The 19560-nt window shown below is 37.8% G+C and overlaps 1 protein-coding gene across 4 annotated transcripts in view; it reads right to left on the minus strand.

Annotated features, from left to right (window-relative positions):
- The window catches only part of lyst (lysosomal trafficking regulator), a 135456-nt gene that overhangs the window by 99488 nt on the left and 16408 nt on the right, over positions 1–19560 (minus strand). For 2 of the 4 annotated variants that reach the window (XM_081351932.1, XM_081351931.1), the window contains exons 3-4: positions 12906–12997; positions 1772–1958 (exon numbers count right to left, since the gene is read on the minus strand). In XM_081351932.1, the coding sequence (XP_081208058.1) occupies positions 1772–1958; positions 12906–12997 (279 nt within the window). Of the gene's footprint in view, positions 1–1771; positions 1959–8637; positions 8768–12905; positions 12998–16483; positions 16544–19560 lie in introns of those variants that run through there. The other 2 variants (XM_081351933.1, XM_081351934.1) reach the window with 2 other exon arrangements.

The raw sequence follows: 19560 nt of genomic DNA on the forward strand, positions 1-19560 counted from the left end.
AAAATACAAGCTTCACGTTTCTCTAGAAAACTAGCTCTGTTTGCCTGTATTGTAAATGCATTTTTGCATTTATTGTAACCCGAGTGGAAATTATTTCCTGTGGTAATTAATAAGTGGGATATTTATGTTAAGAAATGTCAGTGTTATTTTAGTATAATTTCAATGCTATTATAGTTTTAGTTATGTATGTATATATGTATATATACACACACACACACACATATAGAGAGTTTTATACATTTTTTTTTTCCATTTCAATTTTAAGTTAAGTTTTGATGAGACTTTGTCATTAGTTTTTTTATTATGTCTATATAGTCTTTTATCATATTTATTTCAGTTTTAATTGTAGTTATTTATGACCATCAAGTTGAACTAAATGAAAATTAGAAATGTTGCATTGGCAACTAGCTGAAATATGTTAAGGTTTTTTAATATTTTATTTCAGTTAAAGTTTATTTTATTTCAATGAAAATGTTTTTTATGGTTTTAGTTAACCATAATAACCATGATCTACACTGTAATATAAAGCAACACTGCCCATTACAATGAACTAAGCTGTCTGCATTTCATGCATGTAAACACAACATTGCTTAAAAAAAGTCTTCTAGTTTTGCAGTCAGAATGTGCCGTTCGCTGGCAGTGTGGCTACAGAGAGATGGATGTCGGCACTTAGGGCTTCACTGCTCTAAAGCAATGATTTTCCAGTAGATTTCCTCATGTCTGAAAGTAAAGACCAAGAAAGAAACAGCAAGAATACATTCCCAGGGCTCATTCATTAAGCCTGCAAGCAGGCCATAAAATAGATGAAAAAAAAAATAATACAGCATGAATGAACACAATAGTCTAATGTCAAGCTCTGTTATGTCTGTGGCGCATATCGCCATGCTATTTCAGAACAACGTCAGCAATTGAAAAGGAATTAATTCCCTCAATAACGGAACTCCTTATAATAATACGTACATTTCAATGACTTGTTCTTGGTTTTTAGTGTAACAAGAAAATAAAAAGGGACTTATTCTGCCTTGTATTACTTTTGCTTCTTGCTTCTCTGTCTATCACATGTGTAAATAATACAATCTCAAACACTGGTGGTCAAAAGTTTGGAATAAGATTTTTTTTTAAATGTTTTTGAAAGCAGTATCTTCTGCATTTATTTGATGGCATATTTTTGACATGGTTTTACTATTTAAAATAGCTGTTTTCTATGTGAATATCTAGTAAAGTGTAATTTATTCCTGTGATCAAAGCTGAATTTTCAGCATCATTACTCCAGTCTTCAGTGTCACATGATCCTTCAGAAATCACTCTAATATGATGATTTGAAGCTCAAGAAACATTTATAATTATTATCAAAGTTGAAAACAGTTAATATTCGTTTGAAAACTGTTATACCCCAAACTTTTAAATGGTAGTGTAAGACAGTCCTTTTTTAAAAAATAGAAATGAATACTTTTATTCAGCAAGGATGCATTAAATCGATCAAAAATTACAATAAAACATTTATAAAGTTACAAAAGATTCTATTTCAAATAAATGCGGTTCTCTTTTGAACCATTATTAATAGCTGATCATCAATAATAACTGAGCAGCAAATCAGCGTATTAGATAAATCAGATTTCTGAAGGATCATGTGACACTGAAGACTGGAGTAATGATGCTGAAAATTCAGCTTTTGAACACAGGAATAAATTACATCATACAATATATTCACATAGAAAACAGCCATTTTAAATTGACTACTGTATATTAAAATGAAGTTTATCTAACCGACCTGGTCAATGACGGAGTCCAAGGTGCTGAGGAGCAGGAATCCGCGTCCGCGCACCAGATATTCTCCCAGAGCCACCATGTGACTCTCCTCCTCGTCCTCGGCCCGCTGGGCCACGGCGCTACACAACTGGTGCACATCCGTCAGGAACTCCCGAGCCAGTGTGTTACTGGCCCCACTCATGTCCGAGCTAATGGAGGAAAGAAGACGAGAGCGTGAATGCATGTGAATCACCTGCTAGGGCGCTCAAACAATCTCAGGGCTTTAGTTTCAGATACATTACAAAGTTCTCTTTTTGTCTAAATTAACAAGAAATTAAACAAGTGAAACTGCTCAATAAATAAAACAAGTGAAACTGCTCAGATGGTTTCATGTTCCATAAAGTCATTTTAGGTACGTGTTTTATATTTACACGTAATTTTGCAGTCTGTCAACAGGAGTGCAGTTTAAGATGCTGACTATGTAGGAGGTTTTGCTCAATCATTTGAATAATGCAGTTAACCATTCAAAAATGTATCAATGAAATGTAATAAATGATATGCACTAAGCGTGCCAATAAATGATGTAATAAATGAGTTATGTAATAAATGATATGCACTAATCGAGACTCAGGGTTTATAGGTCATAAACCCTGAGTCTCGATCGCCCCACGGTGGATGGTCCCAGTATAGCTCATAAAGCCTGAGTCTCGATCGCCCCACGGTGGATGGTCCCAGTATAGCTCATAAACCCTGAGTCTCGATCGCCCCACGGTGACTGGTCCCAGTATAGCTCATAAACCCTGAGTCTTGATCGCCCCACGGTGGCTGGTCCCAGTATAGCTCATAAACCCTGAGTCTCGATCACCCCCCGGTGGCTGGTCCCAGTATAGCTCATAAACCCTGAGTCTCGATCGCCCCACGGTGACTGGTCCCAGTATAGCTCATACACCCTGAGTCTCGATCGCCCCACGGTGACTGGTCCCAGTATAGCTCATACACCCTGAGTCTCGATCGCCCCCCGGTGGCTGGTCCCAGTATAGCTCATACACCCTGAGTTTCGATCGCCCCCCGGTGGCTGGTCCCAGTATCGCTCATAAACCCTGAGTCTCGATCGCCCCCACGGTGGCTGGTCCCAGTATCGCTCATAAACCCTGAGTCTCGATCGCCCCCACGGTGGCTGGTCCCAGTATAGCTCATACACCCTGAGTCTCGATCGCCCCACGGTGGCTGGTCCCAGTATAGCTCATACACCCTGAGTCTCGATCGCCCCACGGTGGCTGGTCCCAGTATAGCTCATACACCCTGAGTTTCGATCGCCCCCCGGTGGCTGGTCCCAGTATCGCTCATAAACCCTGAGTCTCGATCGCCCCCACGGTGGCTGGTCCCAGTATCGCTCATAAACCCTGAGTCTCGATCGCCCCCACGGTGGCTGGTCCCAGTATAGCTCATACACCCTGAGTCTCGATCGCCCCACGGTGACTGGTCCCAGTATAGCTCATACACCCTGAGTCTCGATCGCCCCACGGTGACTGGTCCCAGTATAGCTCATACACCCTGAGTCTCGATCGCCCCCCGGTGGCTGGTCCCAGTATAGCTCATACACCCTGAGTTTCGATCGCCCCCCGGTGGCTGGTCCCAGTATCGCTCATAAACCCTGAGTCTCGATCGCCCCCACGGTGGCTGGTCCCAGTATCGCTCATAAACCCTGAGTCTCGATCGCCCCCACGGTGGCTGGTCCCAGTATAGCTCATAAACCCTGAGTCTCGATCGCCCCACGGTGGCTGGTCCCAGTATAGCTCATAAACCCTGAGTCTCGATCGCCCCCACGGTGGCTGGTCCCAGTATAGCTCATACACCCTGAGTCTCGATCGCCCCACGGTGACTGGTCCCAGTATAGCTCATACACCCTGAGTCTCGATCGCCCCACGGTGACTGGTCCCAGTATAGCTCATACACCCTGAGTCTCGATCGCCCCCCGGTGGCTGGTCCCAGTATAGCTCATACACCCTGAGTTTCGATCGCCCCCCGGTGGCTGGTCCCAGTATCGCTCATAAACCCTGAGTCTCGATCGCCCCCACGGTGGCTGGTCCCAGTATCGCTCATAAACCCTGAGTCTCGATCGCCCCCACGGTGGCTGGTCCCAGTATAGCTCATAAACCCTGAGTCTCGATCGCCCCACGGTGGCTGGTCCCAGTATAGCTCATAAACCCTGAGTCTCGATCGCCCCCACGGTGGCTGGTCCCAGTATCGCTCATAAACAATGTCAGTAAGAGATTCATTGCACAGCGTCGACAGCTTCACTGATTATAATGGGAGTTGAAGTAATTGACAGAATCAGTGATTATAATGCCAGCGATCTTTACTCGCTTTCTCTATATGATATAGATATTTTTCACGCTGCTAACTATACATTGCAACGTTTCTGGATTGACAAAGTGTATTTAAATATAGACTTAAATCCGACTGACAGTGATAGCAATGGAAGGAACTAAATACTGTATCTGATACTTAGGGCTGCACGATTAATTGTTATTTTGAAATCGCAAAGGCTGTGATTATTTGTTATGTGCAGCTTGTCAGTGACGTACGGCTCTGTGATCATTAGTAAACGCTGCTCCATCTGAAGCACTGTGAGTTTGAGTCGCTTATAACGTGCATTTGAGAAAGCAACACTCGTCAATCATCTTTCCAAACATGAAGCATTTATGAACCTCTGTTCAACAAAGACAACATTTAATAAATCAATCAAAGCATTTCAATCTGTTTATTCAGCTTCAGCGATGGGGATTTCCTGGAATTATGTGTGTTATTGTACTTCTGCAGAGGGGGCATATTTGGTGTGTGTGTGTGAGACGCCCTCTGGTGTTCAGATGATTTGGTGTGTGTGTGTGTAACGCCCTCTGGTGTTCATATGATTTGCGTGTGTGTGTGTGTGAGACGCCCTCTGGTGTTCAGATGATTTGGTGTGTGTGAGACGCCCTCTGGTGTTCAGATGATTTGCGTGTGTGTGTGAGACGCCCTCTGGTGTTCAGAGGATTTGCGTGTGTGTGTGAGACGCCCTCTGGTGTTCATATGATTTGAGTGTGTGTGTGTGAGACCATAGACAGTAAAAGAAATGGACACAGCGACCCCATTGGAACTCAATTGAGACAAGTGAAGCCCGTTTTCAGCGATTTCTTAGCACTTCCTTTCCTGACGCGCAGACTCAAACCGAGCAAAGCGTTACACGGACCACGTGAGCAACCCGTCTGTCTTCTAGTAGCTGTGCCAAGAGAAATCTGAATCATTCCCTTCCGAATCTTGCAGAGACGGAGAGTGTGATTAGGAGCTGTCCATGAGCTTGGAGCAGGAACAACTTTTGCTAGGTATTCCGATTAATTATATTGTCATTTTGCCTCCACGTCTCCCCGATTGCCCGCGAGCTTCTCCTCCCGTCCATACGGTAATCTCTCTAGTGTGCGACAGAGAGTCGCGTGGTTATGACGCCATCGTTAGCCTACTTTTACAAAAACTGCTTCTACGGGGCCATAACATAAGCTACAAGGTAAGGGAGCATTTTATACATTGTCGTGTTTCTTTAGAAATAAAAAATGGACAAATGGAGTCTTCAAACGCCTCAGATGTAAAGTTATTCGCTGTCAAAGTGACGCCAAAATGAATGGAAGTCAATGGGATTGCTAACGCAAGTGAAGTTCCGCTCAAGATGGCGCCACCCGGCCGACTTCAACTTCCGGTCGACTTCCTTCCCGCTTGTGTGAGACGCCCTCTGGTGTTCAGATGATTTGGTGTGTGTGTGACGCCCTCTGGTGTTCAGATGATTTGGTGTGTGTGTGACGCCCTCTGGTGTTCAGATGATTTGCGTGTGTGTGTGAGACGCCCTCTGGTGTTCAGAGGATTTGCGTGTGTGTGTGAGACGCCCTCTGGTGTTCATATGATTTGCGTGTGTGTGTGTGTGTGTGTGAGACGCCCTCTGGTGTTCAGATGATTTGCGTGTGTGTGTGAGATGCCCTCTGGTGTTCAGATGATTTGCGTGTGTGTGTGAGAGACGCCCTCTGGTGTTCAGATGATTTGTGTGTGTGAGACGCCCTCTGGTGTTCAGATGATTTGCCGTGTGTGTGTGTGTGTGTGTGTGTGTGTGTGTGAGACGCCCTCTGGTGTTCAGATAATTTGGTGTGTGTGAGACGCCCTCTGGTGTTCAGATGATTTGGTGTGTGTGAGACGCCCTCTGGTGTTCAGATGATTTGGTGTGTGTGAGACGCCCTCTGGTGTTCAGATGATTTGCGTGTGTGTGTGTGAGAGACGCCCTCTGGTGTTCAGATGATTTGCGTGTGTGTGTGTGAGAGACGCCCTCTGGTGTTCAGATGATTTGCGTGTGTGTGTGTGTGAGACGCCCTCTGGTGTTCAGATGATTCGGCGTGTGTGTGAGACGCCCTCTGGTGTTCAGATGATTTGCCGTGTGTGTGTGTGTGTGTGTGTGTGTGTGAGACGCCCTCTGGTGTTTAGATGATTTGGCGTGTGTGTGTGAGACGCCCTCTAGTGTTCAGATGATTTGGTGTGTGTGAGACGGCCTCTGGTGTTCAGATGATTTGGCGTGTGTGTGTGTGTGTGTGTGAGACACAAATAATGTCATCCTTTAAATAAAATAATAACAGCCTTTGCCAAATCACGTGTGTTTCATTTCGATTAATCGTGCAGCCCTACTGATACTGTATATCAAATGATCTGTGCAGTAAATCTTGAGAGTATAAATGCAATATAACAGACCATTTTTGACCCGTGAAAAACCCTGAATGACTATGTGAGGCCTGACAGGAACTACAGTGATGTTATGCAACAAGATTAGGCTTCAGGGACAGCAGATCCTGTCATCAGACACGGACCCAAGCGTACTGTATCGCATCAACCAGTTATTCCATCCACCACATCAACCGCTGGACGCGCTTCAGCCGTCTCACGTTACCTAAATACAGTCAGTAGAACAAACAGTCTCAAGAAGCGCAAGCATTCCCAAACACTGATTTAACCTCATTATTTTATTACACTCCAAGATCAAAGGAATAAATGATAAAATAAATGAAAAAGGATATTTTCACAAAATTATATTTCACATAAGAACAATGAAAATATACATTTTTTTATATTTATATCAGCACATTTTCCATTTCAAAATTTCAGACTCAAATTTCCAGACTATATTTAGTATGATTCATGCAGCGTTAGCCTATATTTGGTATATAGTACAATCATCTGTAAATATTTTCTCAAGCTTTTTGTTTTTCCATTTGATTTTCTTGAAGTGATAACACGCGCTTGCATGATGAGATGAAACTGAAACGCTTTATAACCTGCATATATTCACCTCTGACACGTCGGTTTGATGCTGTAATCGTGGTTTGATGTGTCACAATCACCAAACAGCAAAGTACAGTCTGAATGAAATAATCTTTTGCTCCTTTATCTGTTGCTGGTTTAAGTAGCACAAGCACATTCGTTTAGTGAAGTTCAAAAGAGACTTTACGGTAAGGACAAACAGTTGTACTTGTATTAGATAGACAGATAGATAGATAGATAGTAGAGTATGTATATACACCGCTGTATATACACACACACACATCTATATACACTGTACATATGCAGTTGTGGTCAGAATTAATGGCACCTCTGGTAAATATGATCAAAAATGGCTGTAAAAAATAAATCTGCATTGTTTATCCTTTTGATCTTTCATTAAAAAAATAAAAATAAAAATATCTTACCTTAAAAGTAAAAGAATTGAAAGTTGAAAAAAAAAAAAAAATCACATTATGAAATAAATGTTTTTCTCCAAAACACGTTGGCCACAATTATTGACACCGCTAGAATTTTTTACGAGTAAAATATCTGTGAAGTATATTCCCATTAATATTTACCTTTATCACACCAGGGTGACTAAACATGAAACTATCTAGCTATGACTTCTTGTTTCACAGGAGTTTAAATATGAGGAAACACAAAGGCCAAATTCCCTTAATCATCCATCACAATGAGTAAAACCAAAGAATATAGCTCTGATGTGCATCAAAAGATTATTGAGCTTCACAAAATAGAAAGTGTCTGTAAAAGAAATCAAAACCTGACGGCTTCAGCTAGAAATCTTTATAATGGGCTGTGTTTGGATCTTTCATCAGGACAACGATCCAAAACAAACTCAAAATCAACACAAAAATGCGTCAATGTCTGAGCACAAAATGAAGCTTCTGCCATGACCATCCCAGTCCCAGACCTGAACCCTATAGAAGAGGAGTGGGCTGAACTGAAGAGAAGAAGCGCCAACATGGATCTGGGAATCTGCAGGATCTGGAGAGATTCTGTGTGGAGGAATGAAGGATCTGGAGAGATTCTGAATGGAGGAATGGTCTCTGATCTCTGGTCAGGTGTTCTCCAAACTCATTCGGCATTAGAGGAGAAAACAGAGCTGTTATCTTGGCAAAAGGAGATTGCAAAAAGTATTTAATAAAAGGGTGCCAATAATTGTGGCCAACGTGTTTTGGAGAAAAACATTTATTTCATAATGTGATTTCCCTCGCACTTTCAATTCTTTTACTTCAATGAAAGGTTAGATTTGTGCAAATTTTTTGAATGAAATATCAAAAGCTTAAACAATGCAGATTTATTTTTTACAGCCATTTTTTATCATTTTTACCAGGTGTGCCATTAATTCTGACCACAACTGTATATGTATGATATACACAAATAAACAATTTTAGGATACAAATACAATTTTAAGATGATTTACATCACAGCGGCTCTACCACACACACACACACACACACCCCGATGGTGCATTAAAGACACGCCTCTTTAAATCTACAGTACCCAGAAACACACACAGTATTCTAGCCGACGTACCTCCTATAACCAGCCTTCAGTGGGACTCAAAACCTCCACCATCATCCGCAGTGTTTCAGCCACATATTCCACTCATGCTCGTGGTAAACCGTCTCAACTGAGCCGCAAGAATCAAGCCTGCGTCCGCATGCCTCCATGCTTCACTAATGACTGAATTTTCTGTCCTGCTCCGTAAATTCCATTAAATTGGAATTTCAAATGGAAGCTTTCCAGATTTTGAGTTGATCAGTGCATCACATGAAAGCATGTGATGTCACATGGCCGCACAGGGGCAGGCTGGGAAGCAAACCTCTGGTCAAGCCCGGGGGTGACTTGGATTAATTAGATCTCGTAGTAAAGCTTAGAAGGTGAACCTGCCATTTGTCGGATGCAGAAACAATCCTATTACTTACCGCTGTGCTTTTGAACATACAACACAGAAAGGAAAATAATAGAAGATATTTTGAAAAATGTTGGTGTCTAAATACAGTGTATGGACAAAAAACAAACAAAAAACACACAAAATATCTTTGTTTGTGTTTAACAGGAAAAAAGCAAGTCATACAGCTTTGGAATGGCTTTGGGATACAATCCCATTAAGATGTCAGTAACAGGTTAATGCATGATCCAACACTAGCCATGTTTCCATACACCTATTTTTATGTGAATTTATGTGAAAAACAAACAAACTGTATTTAAACGCCAAGATGCACTTAAATTCTAAAAAATGTGCATAAAAATTTTCACATTTACAGAATAAATCCATTGATGCGCAACAAACAAACAAACAAAAAACCTCATGACAGCGTTTATCTAATTAAGTAACTAATGATGGAGGAAACGAGAGCCACAGTTTCTTCCCTGATTGCAGAAACTTCTATTTTCATTACAGATATTTTGCACCAATTTACCAGGAAGTGATGATTTTGCTCTCTTGAAAACATGGGATGGAGACGCTGCTTTATTCGCAAATGTTTTGTGCAAAATTCCAATTTTGTGCATAAGTTAAATCGCAACTTTAGATGGAAACACATCTGTAGAGCAATATATTTGTTACAGTTTGTTAGCTTATAAAAATGCAACTGTTAATTGTAAGTTCATGTTATCTCAAGTCCATTAAATAATATTAACAACTTTTCGTTTTAACAGTGCATGTTAAAATTAACATTAAGATTAGCTTTAGAAGCAATTGTTCATTGTTAGTTGATGTTAATTAATGTAGTTTAACTAATGTTAACCAATGGAACCTGATTGTAAAGTGTAAACCACAGTCAAAAGCAAAATTAAGAAATATCAATATTGGGTTTTTTTAGGTAATATTGTCATAGTGGGACCAATAGTAGACAGTATAGTTTATCTAAAGTATTGTTTTTGTTTGTTTGCAACATATGCTAATATGAAAATCTAAGAAGTTGATTCTGAAATACATTTTATGACATGTAAACACACTATAATAAATAATAATGATGAAATGGGAGTGCAGTGCCATATATACTGTACATAGTTACAGTATATAGCCTATGGCACTGCACTCCCATTTCATTATCGTTATTATTGTCATGCAAGTTAATAATAAACTCATAACTTGATAAGCTGTCCCAGTTAACCAGTATTTCCAATCCTGTTCCACTTTGACAATATGCGTCAGGTAAAGTGGAGAAGATGACAAATTCTCCTTCATGAATGGAAAATAAGGAAAGTTTGGAACAACACAAGAGTGAATAAATCAAGCTACTTTTAATTTCTGGGTGAACTATTCCTTTAACAGATTAATTACTTTCTATCTCGCTCAACTAAGATAAAGGCTCTGAAAGGTTTGAAGGCAATAATATGCAATAATCGCACGCAATAAGAGAGGGCTAATGCATTCACATCAGCTTTGTCTCGGCTATAGTTCCAGGAACTGCACATGATCATGAGATAAAGATTAGGAGCTGAGAAAACACACTTAATTGAGCTCACGGCATGTAGCCACTCGGCCAGACAAAGAACGCCTTTTCATCGCTCGCCTCAAACGATCAGCTTCTCTCTCAACACAATGCTAATTAACGTGAGGTCTAGTTGCTGGTTGCTATTATTCTGAGTTTATTTAGACACAAGGTTAAACCCACTGAGGCCGGATCTGTAATCAGATAAATGACACAAAATACACTGATCAAAAACTGTGATCTGATCTGTGTGTAAAATATCTCAAAAAGATGCAGGACGGAGACCCTAAAGGGTGTGGAAGCTTGTTTCCGCCACAGAATGAAAAAAAAAAAAAGTAATTGCGACTTTTTCCTCACAATTCTGACTTTTTATCTCACAATTCTGACTTTTTATTTCACAATTGCAAGTTTATATCTCACAATTTTGAGAAAAGATGTCAGAATTGCAAGATATAAAGTCGCAATTGCATGTTATAAAGTCAGAATTGCGAGATATAAAGATGCAATTCTGACTTTATAACATGCAATTGTAACTTTATATCGTGCAATTCTGACTTTTTATATCGCAATTCTGAGAAAAAGTCAGAATTATGAGATGTAAACTCGCAATTGTGAAATAAAAAGTCGCAAATATCTTTAAAAATGTTTTGTTCTGTGGCGGAAACAAGCTTCCATAAAAGGGACATGGTGATGGAAAAACGCAAAACATTAGCGAGAAAATTCAAAAGCATTTAAATATTATATAAAGAAGTTGCTTGAAATCTTTCTTACGCAAAAGAAAGCGTTTTCTTTCTTTATCCACAAACCACTAGGCCAGAGTTATATATTTTGCTTAGTTGATTACTTACAATGTTTCCAACTATTTGTAAATCGGTAGAAAAAAGCGATTTTAATCCGCTCAAACTGCCATAGTAACCATGGCGACAGACGCGGACAACTGGTTTTCGCCTAGCGGCGCGCTCACGCTGTTATGGTTTTGTTCAAACATTATGGACCATGGCTAGCAGACTTTGGGACAAAAGGAGAACTAAAACAAGGATCAATATCAGCGTGGCGTTTTCGAGATGCCGAGAGCTAGCGTCCGCGACTAATCTCGACTCGACAGAGACGCCACTGCATGTACTTTATTAGACAGGTGAGCAAATGTACATAAAACTAATCAATGTTATATAGTTCACCATGATGAAATGCTAGAAAATGATCTGTACGTTATTCTAATGTTGCTCTAGCTCGCTGCTAGTCTCATATAGCCAACAAACGAACTAATAGAATAACATTCAACACACTCAAATGCAGTTTAGTGTGATAGTGTAGAGCAAGTGAAACAGCGCTGCGTTACCTCACAAGTTTCATTCGTCTAATAAACTGCCCAGTGTGAGTATTATTCAGCACTAGCGGGTAAGTTAGTTCGGTAGAATGAAATGTCCTCATTCCTTTATATCCGCGGGACTCGCGTGTGGCGCTGAGATCTGTCTCTCATTAGCACTCGCACCCTGTCATGTTAAAAACATCAATGTATTCACTCATCCATAAACATTATTAGATCCGTCAGCTTGACGACAAGATCCATAATTCCACTTATTGCTTATGCGTCATCAATATACGCCTTTGAGGTTAGCGACCCCTAGCGGCGAAACAAATTACATATTGTAGCTTAAAAAAAATAATAACTTAAAGTAAAAAGATGACTGTGAAAAATAGTAGCATCCGCAGTATGTGTGAAACAGGCGTTAAAGGTCATGATCACATGACAAAATGACAGAATTCTCACTATTCTTTCGGAGAACCATTGCTTTAAACGCAGGCAACTCTGAAAAGACTATGGAAGCTTGTTTCCGCCACAAAATAATAAAAAAAAAAAGATAATTGCGACTTTTTATCTCACAATTGCGAGTTTACATCTCGCAATCCTGACTTTATTTCTCAGAATTGCGTGAAATAAAGTCGCAATTGCGTGTTATAAAGTCAGAATTGCGAGATATAAAAGTCGCAATTGCGTGTTATAAAGTCAGAATTCTGACATATTTTCTCAGAATTGTGAGATATAATGTCCAATTCTAAGGGGGAAAAAAGACGGACTTTTTTTTTTTTTTTTTACCTCAGAATAGTTTATCTCACAATTCTGACTTTATAACATGCAATTCTGACTTTATAACACGCAATTGCGACTTTATTTCACGCAATTCTGACTTTATATCTCGAAATTCTGAGAAATAAAGTCCGAATTGCGAGATGTAAACTCGCAATTGTGAGATAAAAAGTCGCAATTATCTCTTAAAATGTTTTATTCTGTGGCGGAAACAAGCTTCCATAAAAGACACTTAAACACACAGTGATGCGGATCATCATGAAAAAGCTTACCAGAACTTGAGCGCATCTTTTCCTCTCGGGTCACTGAGGTGTCGCACACAGTGAAACGTGCACAGAAAACACTCCAAGCACTGAAGACTGACCTGAAATCAGAGGAAAACAAACATTTCAGTCATGAAGGAGATTGCACTGATGAACTAGATGTTTGCATTTGGTTTTGAGGAAGCATTCATGTGTGTAGCACAAGACGAGTGCAGGACTAGTTTAATCCTATTGGTTAGGAGTTTGATCAAACATATATGACTTTGAACATTGTAATAGTGCTGAATTGAGCAAGTGCCACAAAATGGTCTGGCATGCAAGTGAGCTTTGCAATGTGAACATTAGAAGTGCATTAAATAATCTGCAATGTGAACATTAGAAGTGCATTATTAAATACTCATTTCAAACGAACAATAACATCTTGTTTTAAATATGTCCTTTGTAAATGTGTTCTACACACACGTATGAAAATGAGACACACACATTGTGTTTGGACAGTTTTAAATCAATAGAGACTTCCCCTCCATTCACTCGACCAGTGAGCGCACAAAAAACATCCAAAGACGTCTCTGTTTCTCCTGCCAGCCTCCATTTACTGGAACAGACACAGAATAATCACATTACATGGAGCAACTTCCACTCACATGAGCGAGTGAGTAAGAGGCCGAACGCAGAGAAACACACCACAGCCGCTGGAGAAACTGCATGATCTGTGGCAGCGTCTCAAATCACAGACCGATGAATCTCAAGAAACCGGTCAAGAACTTGTCAAGGGTCATATTTCAACCCAAATAAATAAATAAGTGGATAATAATAATAATAATCATAATCATAATTATTATTATTTTAGGACCATAAATACTTTTAAGACTGTTTTGCATTATTGTTATACAAAATAGAAATAATTATTATTTAAGTCATTACATACCTAAAATAAAAAATAAATAAAAAAATAATAAAGAATCTCACAAAACCGGTCTAGATTTAATATAATTTTTTAAACCAAAAAAAAAAAAATTAAATAATAAAAAATAATAATATTAATGCATTAAGATAATAATAATTATTATTATTTGATAAAACTATTATTATATACTTATATAGAAATAACACTAATAAGAAAAAATCTCACAAAACCGGTCAAGATTTAATACCATATTTCAAACCAAAAATTTTTTTTTTATTAATATCATGTCAAGAGCGCGTCATATTTCAACACCCCAAAATATATAAAATACAATAATAATAATAATAATAAATAATTTTAATACATGAACATTTAAATAATAATAATAATTCTTATATTATTATTATTATTATTATTATTATTATTAAGAAATAAAATACATAATTATATAAAGAAATAAAAAACTGAAGGCTATTTTACCACCATGGAGATTTTTTTTTTTTTTTTTTGCATTACTGTTATGCAAAATGTATTGACTGTTAATTCAAATTTACTTAAATGATAAAATCAAAAATCAGAGTCTGGCACAATAAAACTCAAGGAATGTCTGATCCTCTCAGGATTTCCATTTGACGGCAGCTTTGACTGATCCTCCAGCTGTCAGACTCCACACACACACACACACACACACACGTCACAGAAGCTGCTACGGCCCTTCACTAATCCACAGCTTCCACAAAACCATTCGACAGACAAAACCGGCTTCCAAAAATATATGCAAAAATGGCAGAATGACATGCTTTGCTCTTTTTTTTGTGTAAATCAAAAATCAGGAACACATCAAAGTCATTTATCATACCAAAAACAAAAGAAAATGTGCATAAAAATAGCACTTTTCTCAGCATTTGCCTGTTATCTGCATTATTCAGGTGATACTGTCATCAATCATCTATTAAAATTTCTGTATAATCATGTTTTGAGTTCATAGCAGTGACTCAGTTTCCTTCCTTTGCTGATTCCTGCAGACTACAGCAGTTTCCACAGCTCTTTACAAACAAATCCCTTCCTAGTCTTAGTGTCCAGTCCCCTCAGACAACCCCACTAAATCATCCACATCTGAAAGAGCTTCATGACCAAATCACACACTACCTGAGCTTAAGGGACGAAGCTCACCAAACTTGTCCAATAACACGACAGGGTCATTGTAAAATAAAATAAAATAAAATAATAAACAACAACAGGATAAAAAAAAAAAAAAAACAATAACAATAATATGACAGGGTAAAAAAAAAAAAAAAAAAAAAAAAAAACAATAACATGACAGGGTCAAAATAAAATAAAATAAACAATAACATGACAGGGTCAAAATATAATAAAATAAACAAATAAAATAAAATAAACAATAACATGACAGGGTCAAAATAACATAAACAAATAAAATAAACAATAACATGACAGGGTCAAATAAAATAAACAAATAAAATAAACAATAACATGACAGGGTCAAAATAAAATAAACAAATAAAATAAACAATAACATGACAGGGTCAAAATAAAATAAACAAATAAAATAAACAATAACATGACAGGGTCAAAATAAAATAAACAAATAAAATAAACAATAACATGACAGGGTCAAAATAAAATAAACAAATAAAATAAACAATAACATGACAGGGTCAAAATAAAAAAATAAAATAAACAATAATACGACAGGGTCAAAATAAAAATAAACAAATAAAAAAACAATAACATGACAGGGTCAAAATAAAAAAATAAAAAAAACAATAATATGACAGGGTCAAAAAAAATAAAATAAAAAAAAATAATATGACAGGGTCAAAATAAAAAAATAAAATAAACAATAATATGACAGGGTCAAAATAAAATAAACAAATAAAATAAACAATAATATGACAGGGTCAAAATAAAAATAAACAAATAAAATAAACAATAACATGACAGGGTCAAAAAAACAAAAAACAATAACATGACAGGTTCAAAATAAAATAAAATAACATAACTTGTCATTATTCTTATTTTAACCAGCGTGAGTGTTCTGGACTCTCACCAAAACTCCCGTTAGAATCAACGAATCTCTTATTTACATTGTGTTTGCACTGTTAGTTATGATGAAAGCATTCGTTAGTGTGCAGAAATCGAGTTACAATGACGAGATTCATGCACTCAACATGTCTGTGATCGGCTATAACGCTCATCACTTCATCAACCTTTCATGCCACAATCTAAATATAATTCTATAGATCTGAATATAATGCTATAATCAACACTTTTCACGATTTGTAAACCTTGAGAACGCTAATAGTAAAAACGTACTAAAAGTTTGTAATGTAATGTAATGTAACACTAGCTAATTCCATATGCAAAGATGTCAACCAATCACAGCAGTGCATGTTTACACTTAGGACACGCCCCTTCAAATCAGGGTAGGAATTTCTTCTAAATTATGACAATTTTTGATGTCAAAATCATACTAACATTATAAGTGCACCCCAGGAAACATTTTAAAATAATAAAATAATGCAGTTCATGACCCCTTTAACTCAATCAAGTCATATCACACACTTTAATTCAGTCTCCATACAACTTGTTAGTAGTCTAAAAGGTTTCAAGGCAGGGTTATTGAAGGCAGCAGAGGTCATGACCTTCAGACACTCACCAGAGAATCGGGTCCCACTATCTGAACGTCAGATGAAGGGGCTCAACGGACAGCGAGAGGCTGGAAAGACGGGACACGGGAGAGAGAGAGACCGATGGAATGAGACAAACAGAAGATAAAGATGATGATACACAGAGAGGAAAACAAAAGATGAACAGAAGGACAGTGAAACGGGAAGGTTCAGGAGGATGTGACTGTAACTAGTGTGTAGATTTAGAGAGAATCAGATCAAGGTTCAGTATGACTGAACAAACGGGTCATCATGGTAAAGTTCCTCTGCTCACAGGGATCTTTCACTTCATCTTTACTCATGGTTACACATACAGGTTCTTTGAACCAATCACCTGAGACGGAAGTGTCATGTGACGCAGGAAAATGATGTCAACACTGATTGGCTCTCACAAGCACTCTCAAAACCTTCCAAACAAAAAATACTTACAAAACCTTAGGTCTTAAATATCTACAACAGTGTTATACTACCCTGATGTCACATGACCACATCAGATTTCATTCACATTGAGCTGCTTTAGAGCTGAATTGAACTCAGTCCATAATTGATGAACTTCACAAAGTTATTGAACCGAACTGAATCAAGACTGAACTGATTTCAGCTGAATAATACATGTTTGCCATTTGCTGCTTTACAGCTGAATTGAATTATTTGCATCATTGAATCATTGTTTTCCTGTTTATCACTGTAAAGCTGCTTTGAGACATTCTGTATTGTATAAAACGCTATAGAAATAAAGCTGGCTTGACATTGCAGTGATCAAATTTGTTGTAAAAACTGTTGTTTTTGGGGTACGGTAATTATATATATATATATATATATATATATATATATATATATATATATATATTTATTTATTTGGCATTCTGATTGAATAAGGCAAAACTCAATTTCTGTCACACTGAAAATGAAAGGTCAAGTAGGCCTGTCCCGATAACAAATTTTGCTGGACGATAAATTGTCCAAGAAATTATCGCGATAAACGATAATATTGCCGTTCTGAGACCATTTTCATTTAATATAATTATAATGGCATAATAATGCAGGTACACCTTTTCAACGATCTATAAACTTTTATTTCTAAACAATATTAAACATTGAAAACGGAAAACATTTTAAATATCCAAAAAAATGAACAAAACAACCAAAAACAATGAAAGCAATGGACTCTTAGTGTCTGTTAACAAAATAAATGTCTGTTAATAAATAAAATGGATGTAAACAAAATTGCACTTCAAAAAATATTAAACATTAGGCTTTAGACATTAGGCTTAAATAGTGATACATTCCATAACAGGCAAAACTGACAGTTAGGACCTTTGTAAACAAATAAAAAAAAGCCTCAACAAGCCATATCGCACAATTTTGCACTGTTACTCCTGTTACTTTGTCCTCCTGTTACTTTGTCAAGTGATTGTGTACTGTCGGGAAGACGGAGACGCACTTTATTGCGTGTATGCTACGCAGTGAAAATACTTGGTTAGGATTAGGGGTGAGGAGTGCGTGCGTATTACACGCCATAAAGAGCGTATCATATGCATGCAAAAACTATTTTTGGCGTATAAATGGCACGAGAAATAACATTCGTGGTATAGATACGCATTTTCATGTGATAGGGCTCGCTGTCGCAACTCACAACTAGCGTCTTCTCTCTCTCCCGGCAGTAGCCGCAAACACTCCCGCCGGCGCTTTCCCATACAAAGACCATGCAACTGACAACAAGAGGGTTCACTCCTCCTATACGATAAAGAACCGAGCGAGAGTGGTCATCCAGTCTCTTTGGTAGAGAGAGAGAGACGAGGAAAACAAACAAGCATGCAAATGGAATTATCGCGGCCGGAAAAATTATCGAGCTCATTTTTTTTATCGTGCGATTAATCGACTTATCGACTATCGCGACAGGCCTAAGGTCAAGTTGATTGCTTTGTACGATAATGCATTTTACCTACAGTAGGTCATATATATATATATATATATATATATATATATATATATATATATATATATACACCAACTATATGTGACTCTGGATCACAAAACCAGTCTCGAGTCGCACGGATATATCTGTGGCAATAGCCAACAATACATTGTATGGGTCAAAATTATAGATATTTCTTTTATGGCAAAAATCATTAGCATATTAAGTAAAGATCATGTTCCATGAAGATATTTTGTAAATTTCCTACAGTAAATATATAAAACATGTATTTTTGTGAGTGAATGCAGCACAATCGCCAACATAAATGCACAACTTTAAAGGAGATTTTCTCAATGTTTCGTTTTTTTGCATCCTCAGATTCCAGATTTCCAAATAGTCGTATCCTAACAAACCATACATCAATGGAAAGCTTATTTATTCAGCTTTCAGATGATGTATACATCTGAATTTCATAAAATTGACCCATGTGACTGGTTTTGTGGTCCAGGGTCACATATAATGAAAAGAAATAGTATGCTATTATATTCGAAACATAGCCTGTGACTGCAATGATTCAGACTCTTATTTACAGTCAGTGTTTTCCAGGAGGTCACTACGCGTCATAACTCCCCAAAGTCCTTGTGACCCAAGAGCTGGACTTCTCAATACAAGCACTGATACAGTGTCACTGGATACTCACTGGGAAAAAACAGCCTTTTACAGGAACGGGTTGTGTTTCGTGTCAGAGTCACACTAGTGAACTCCAGAAAACATGAATAAAACAGCAGAGGGATTGATGATATTAATGTAAACGCATTAGACTCACAGACACATTAGGTTACATTGGATTCTCAAGCATCGAAGCACAAAGATTCATTATGAATAATCAAATTGAATTAACACATGCACTATATACATATTGCCAGTAAAGTTGTATTTTGAATTAAAGCACGTCAATGAATCTCATTAGCTTCTGTGAGGTTTGCAAAAAAAATAAAAATCGGGCACTAGTAAAACTAGTTTGCTGGAACTGCAACATAAAACATGGTTTTAATCACTGTACAGATGATAATCCCACCACAACAAATGCAAGTGATATTTAAAACAAATTAAAACGGGTTAAATCAAACAAACTCGAACGCATTCTAA

This window comes from Scardinius erythrophthalmus (genome assembly GCF_964197995.2).
Source record: "Scardinius erythrophthalmus genome assembly, chromosome: 21".
Lineage (NCBI taxonomy): Eukaryota > Metazoa > Chordata > Actinopteri > Cypriniformes > Leuciscidae > Scardinius > Scardinius erythrophthalmus.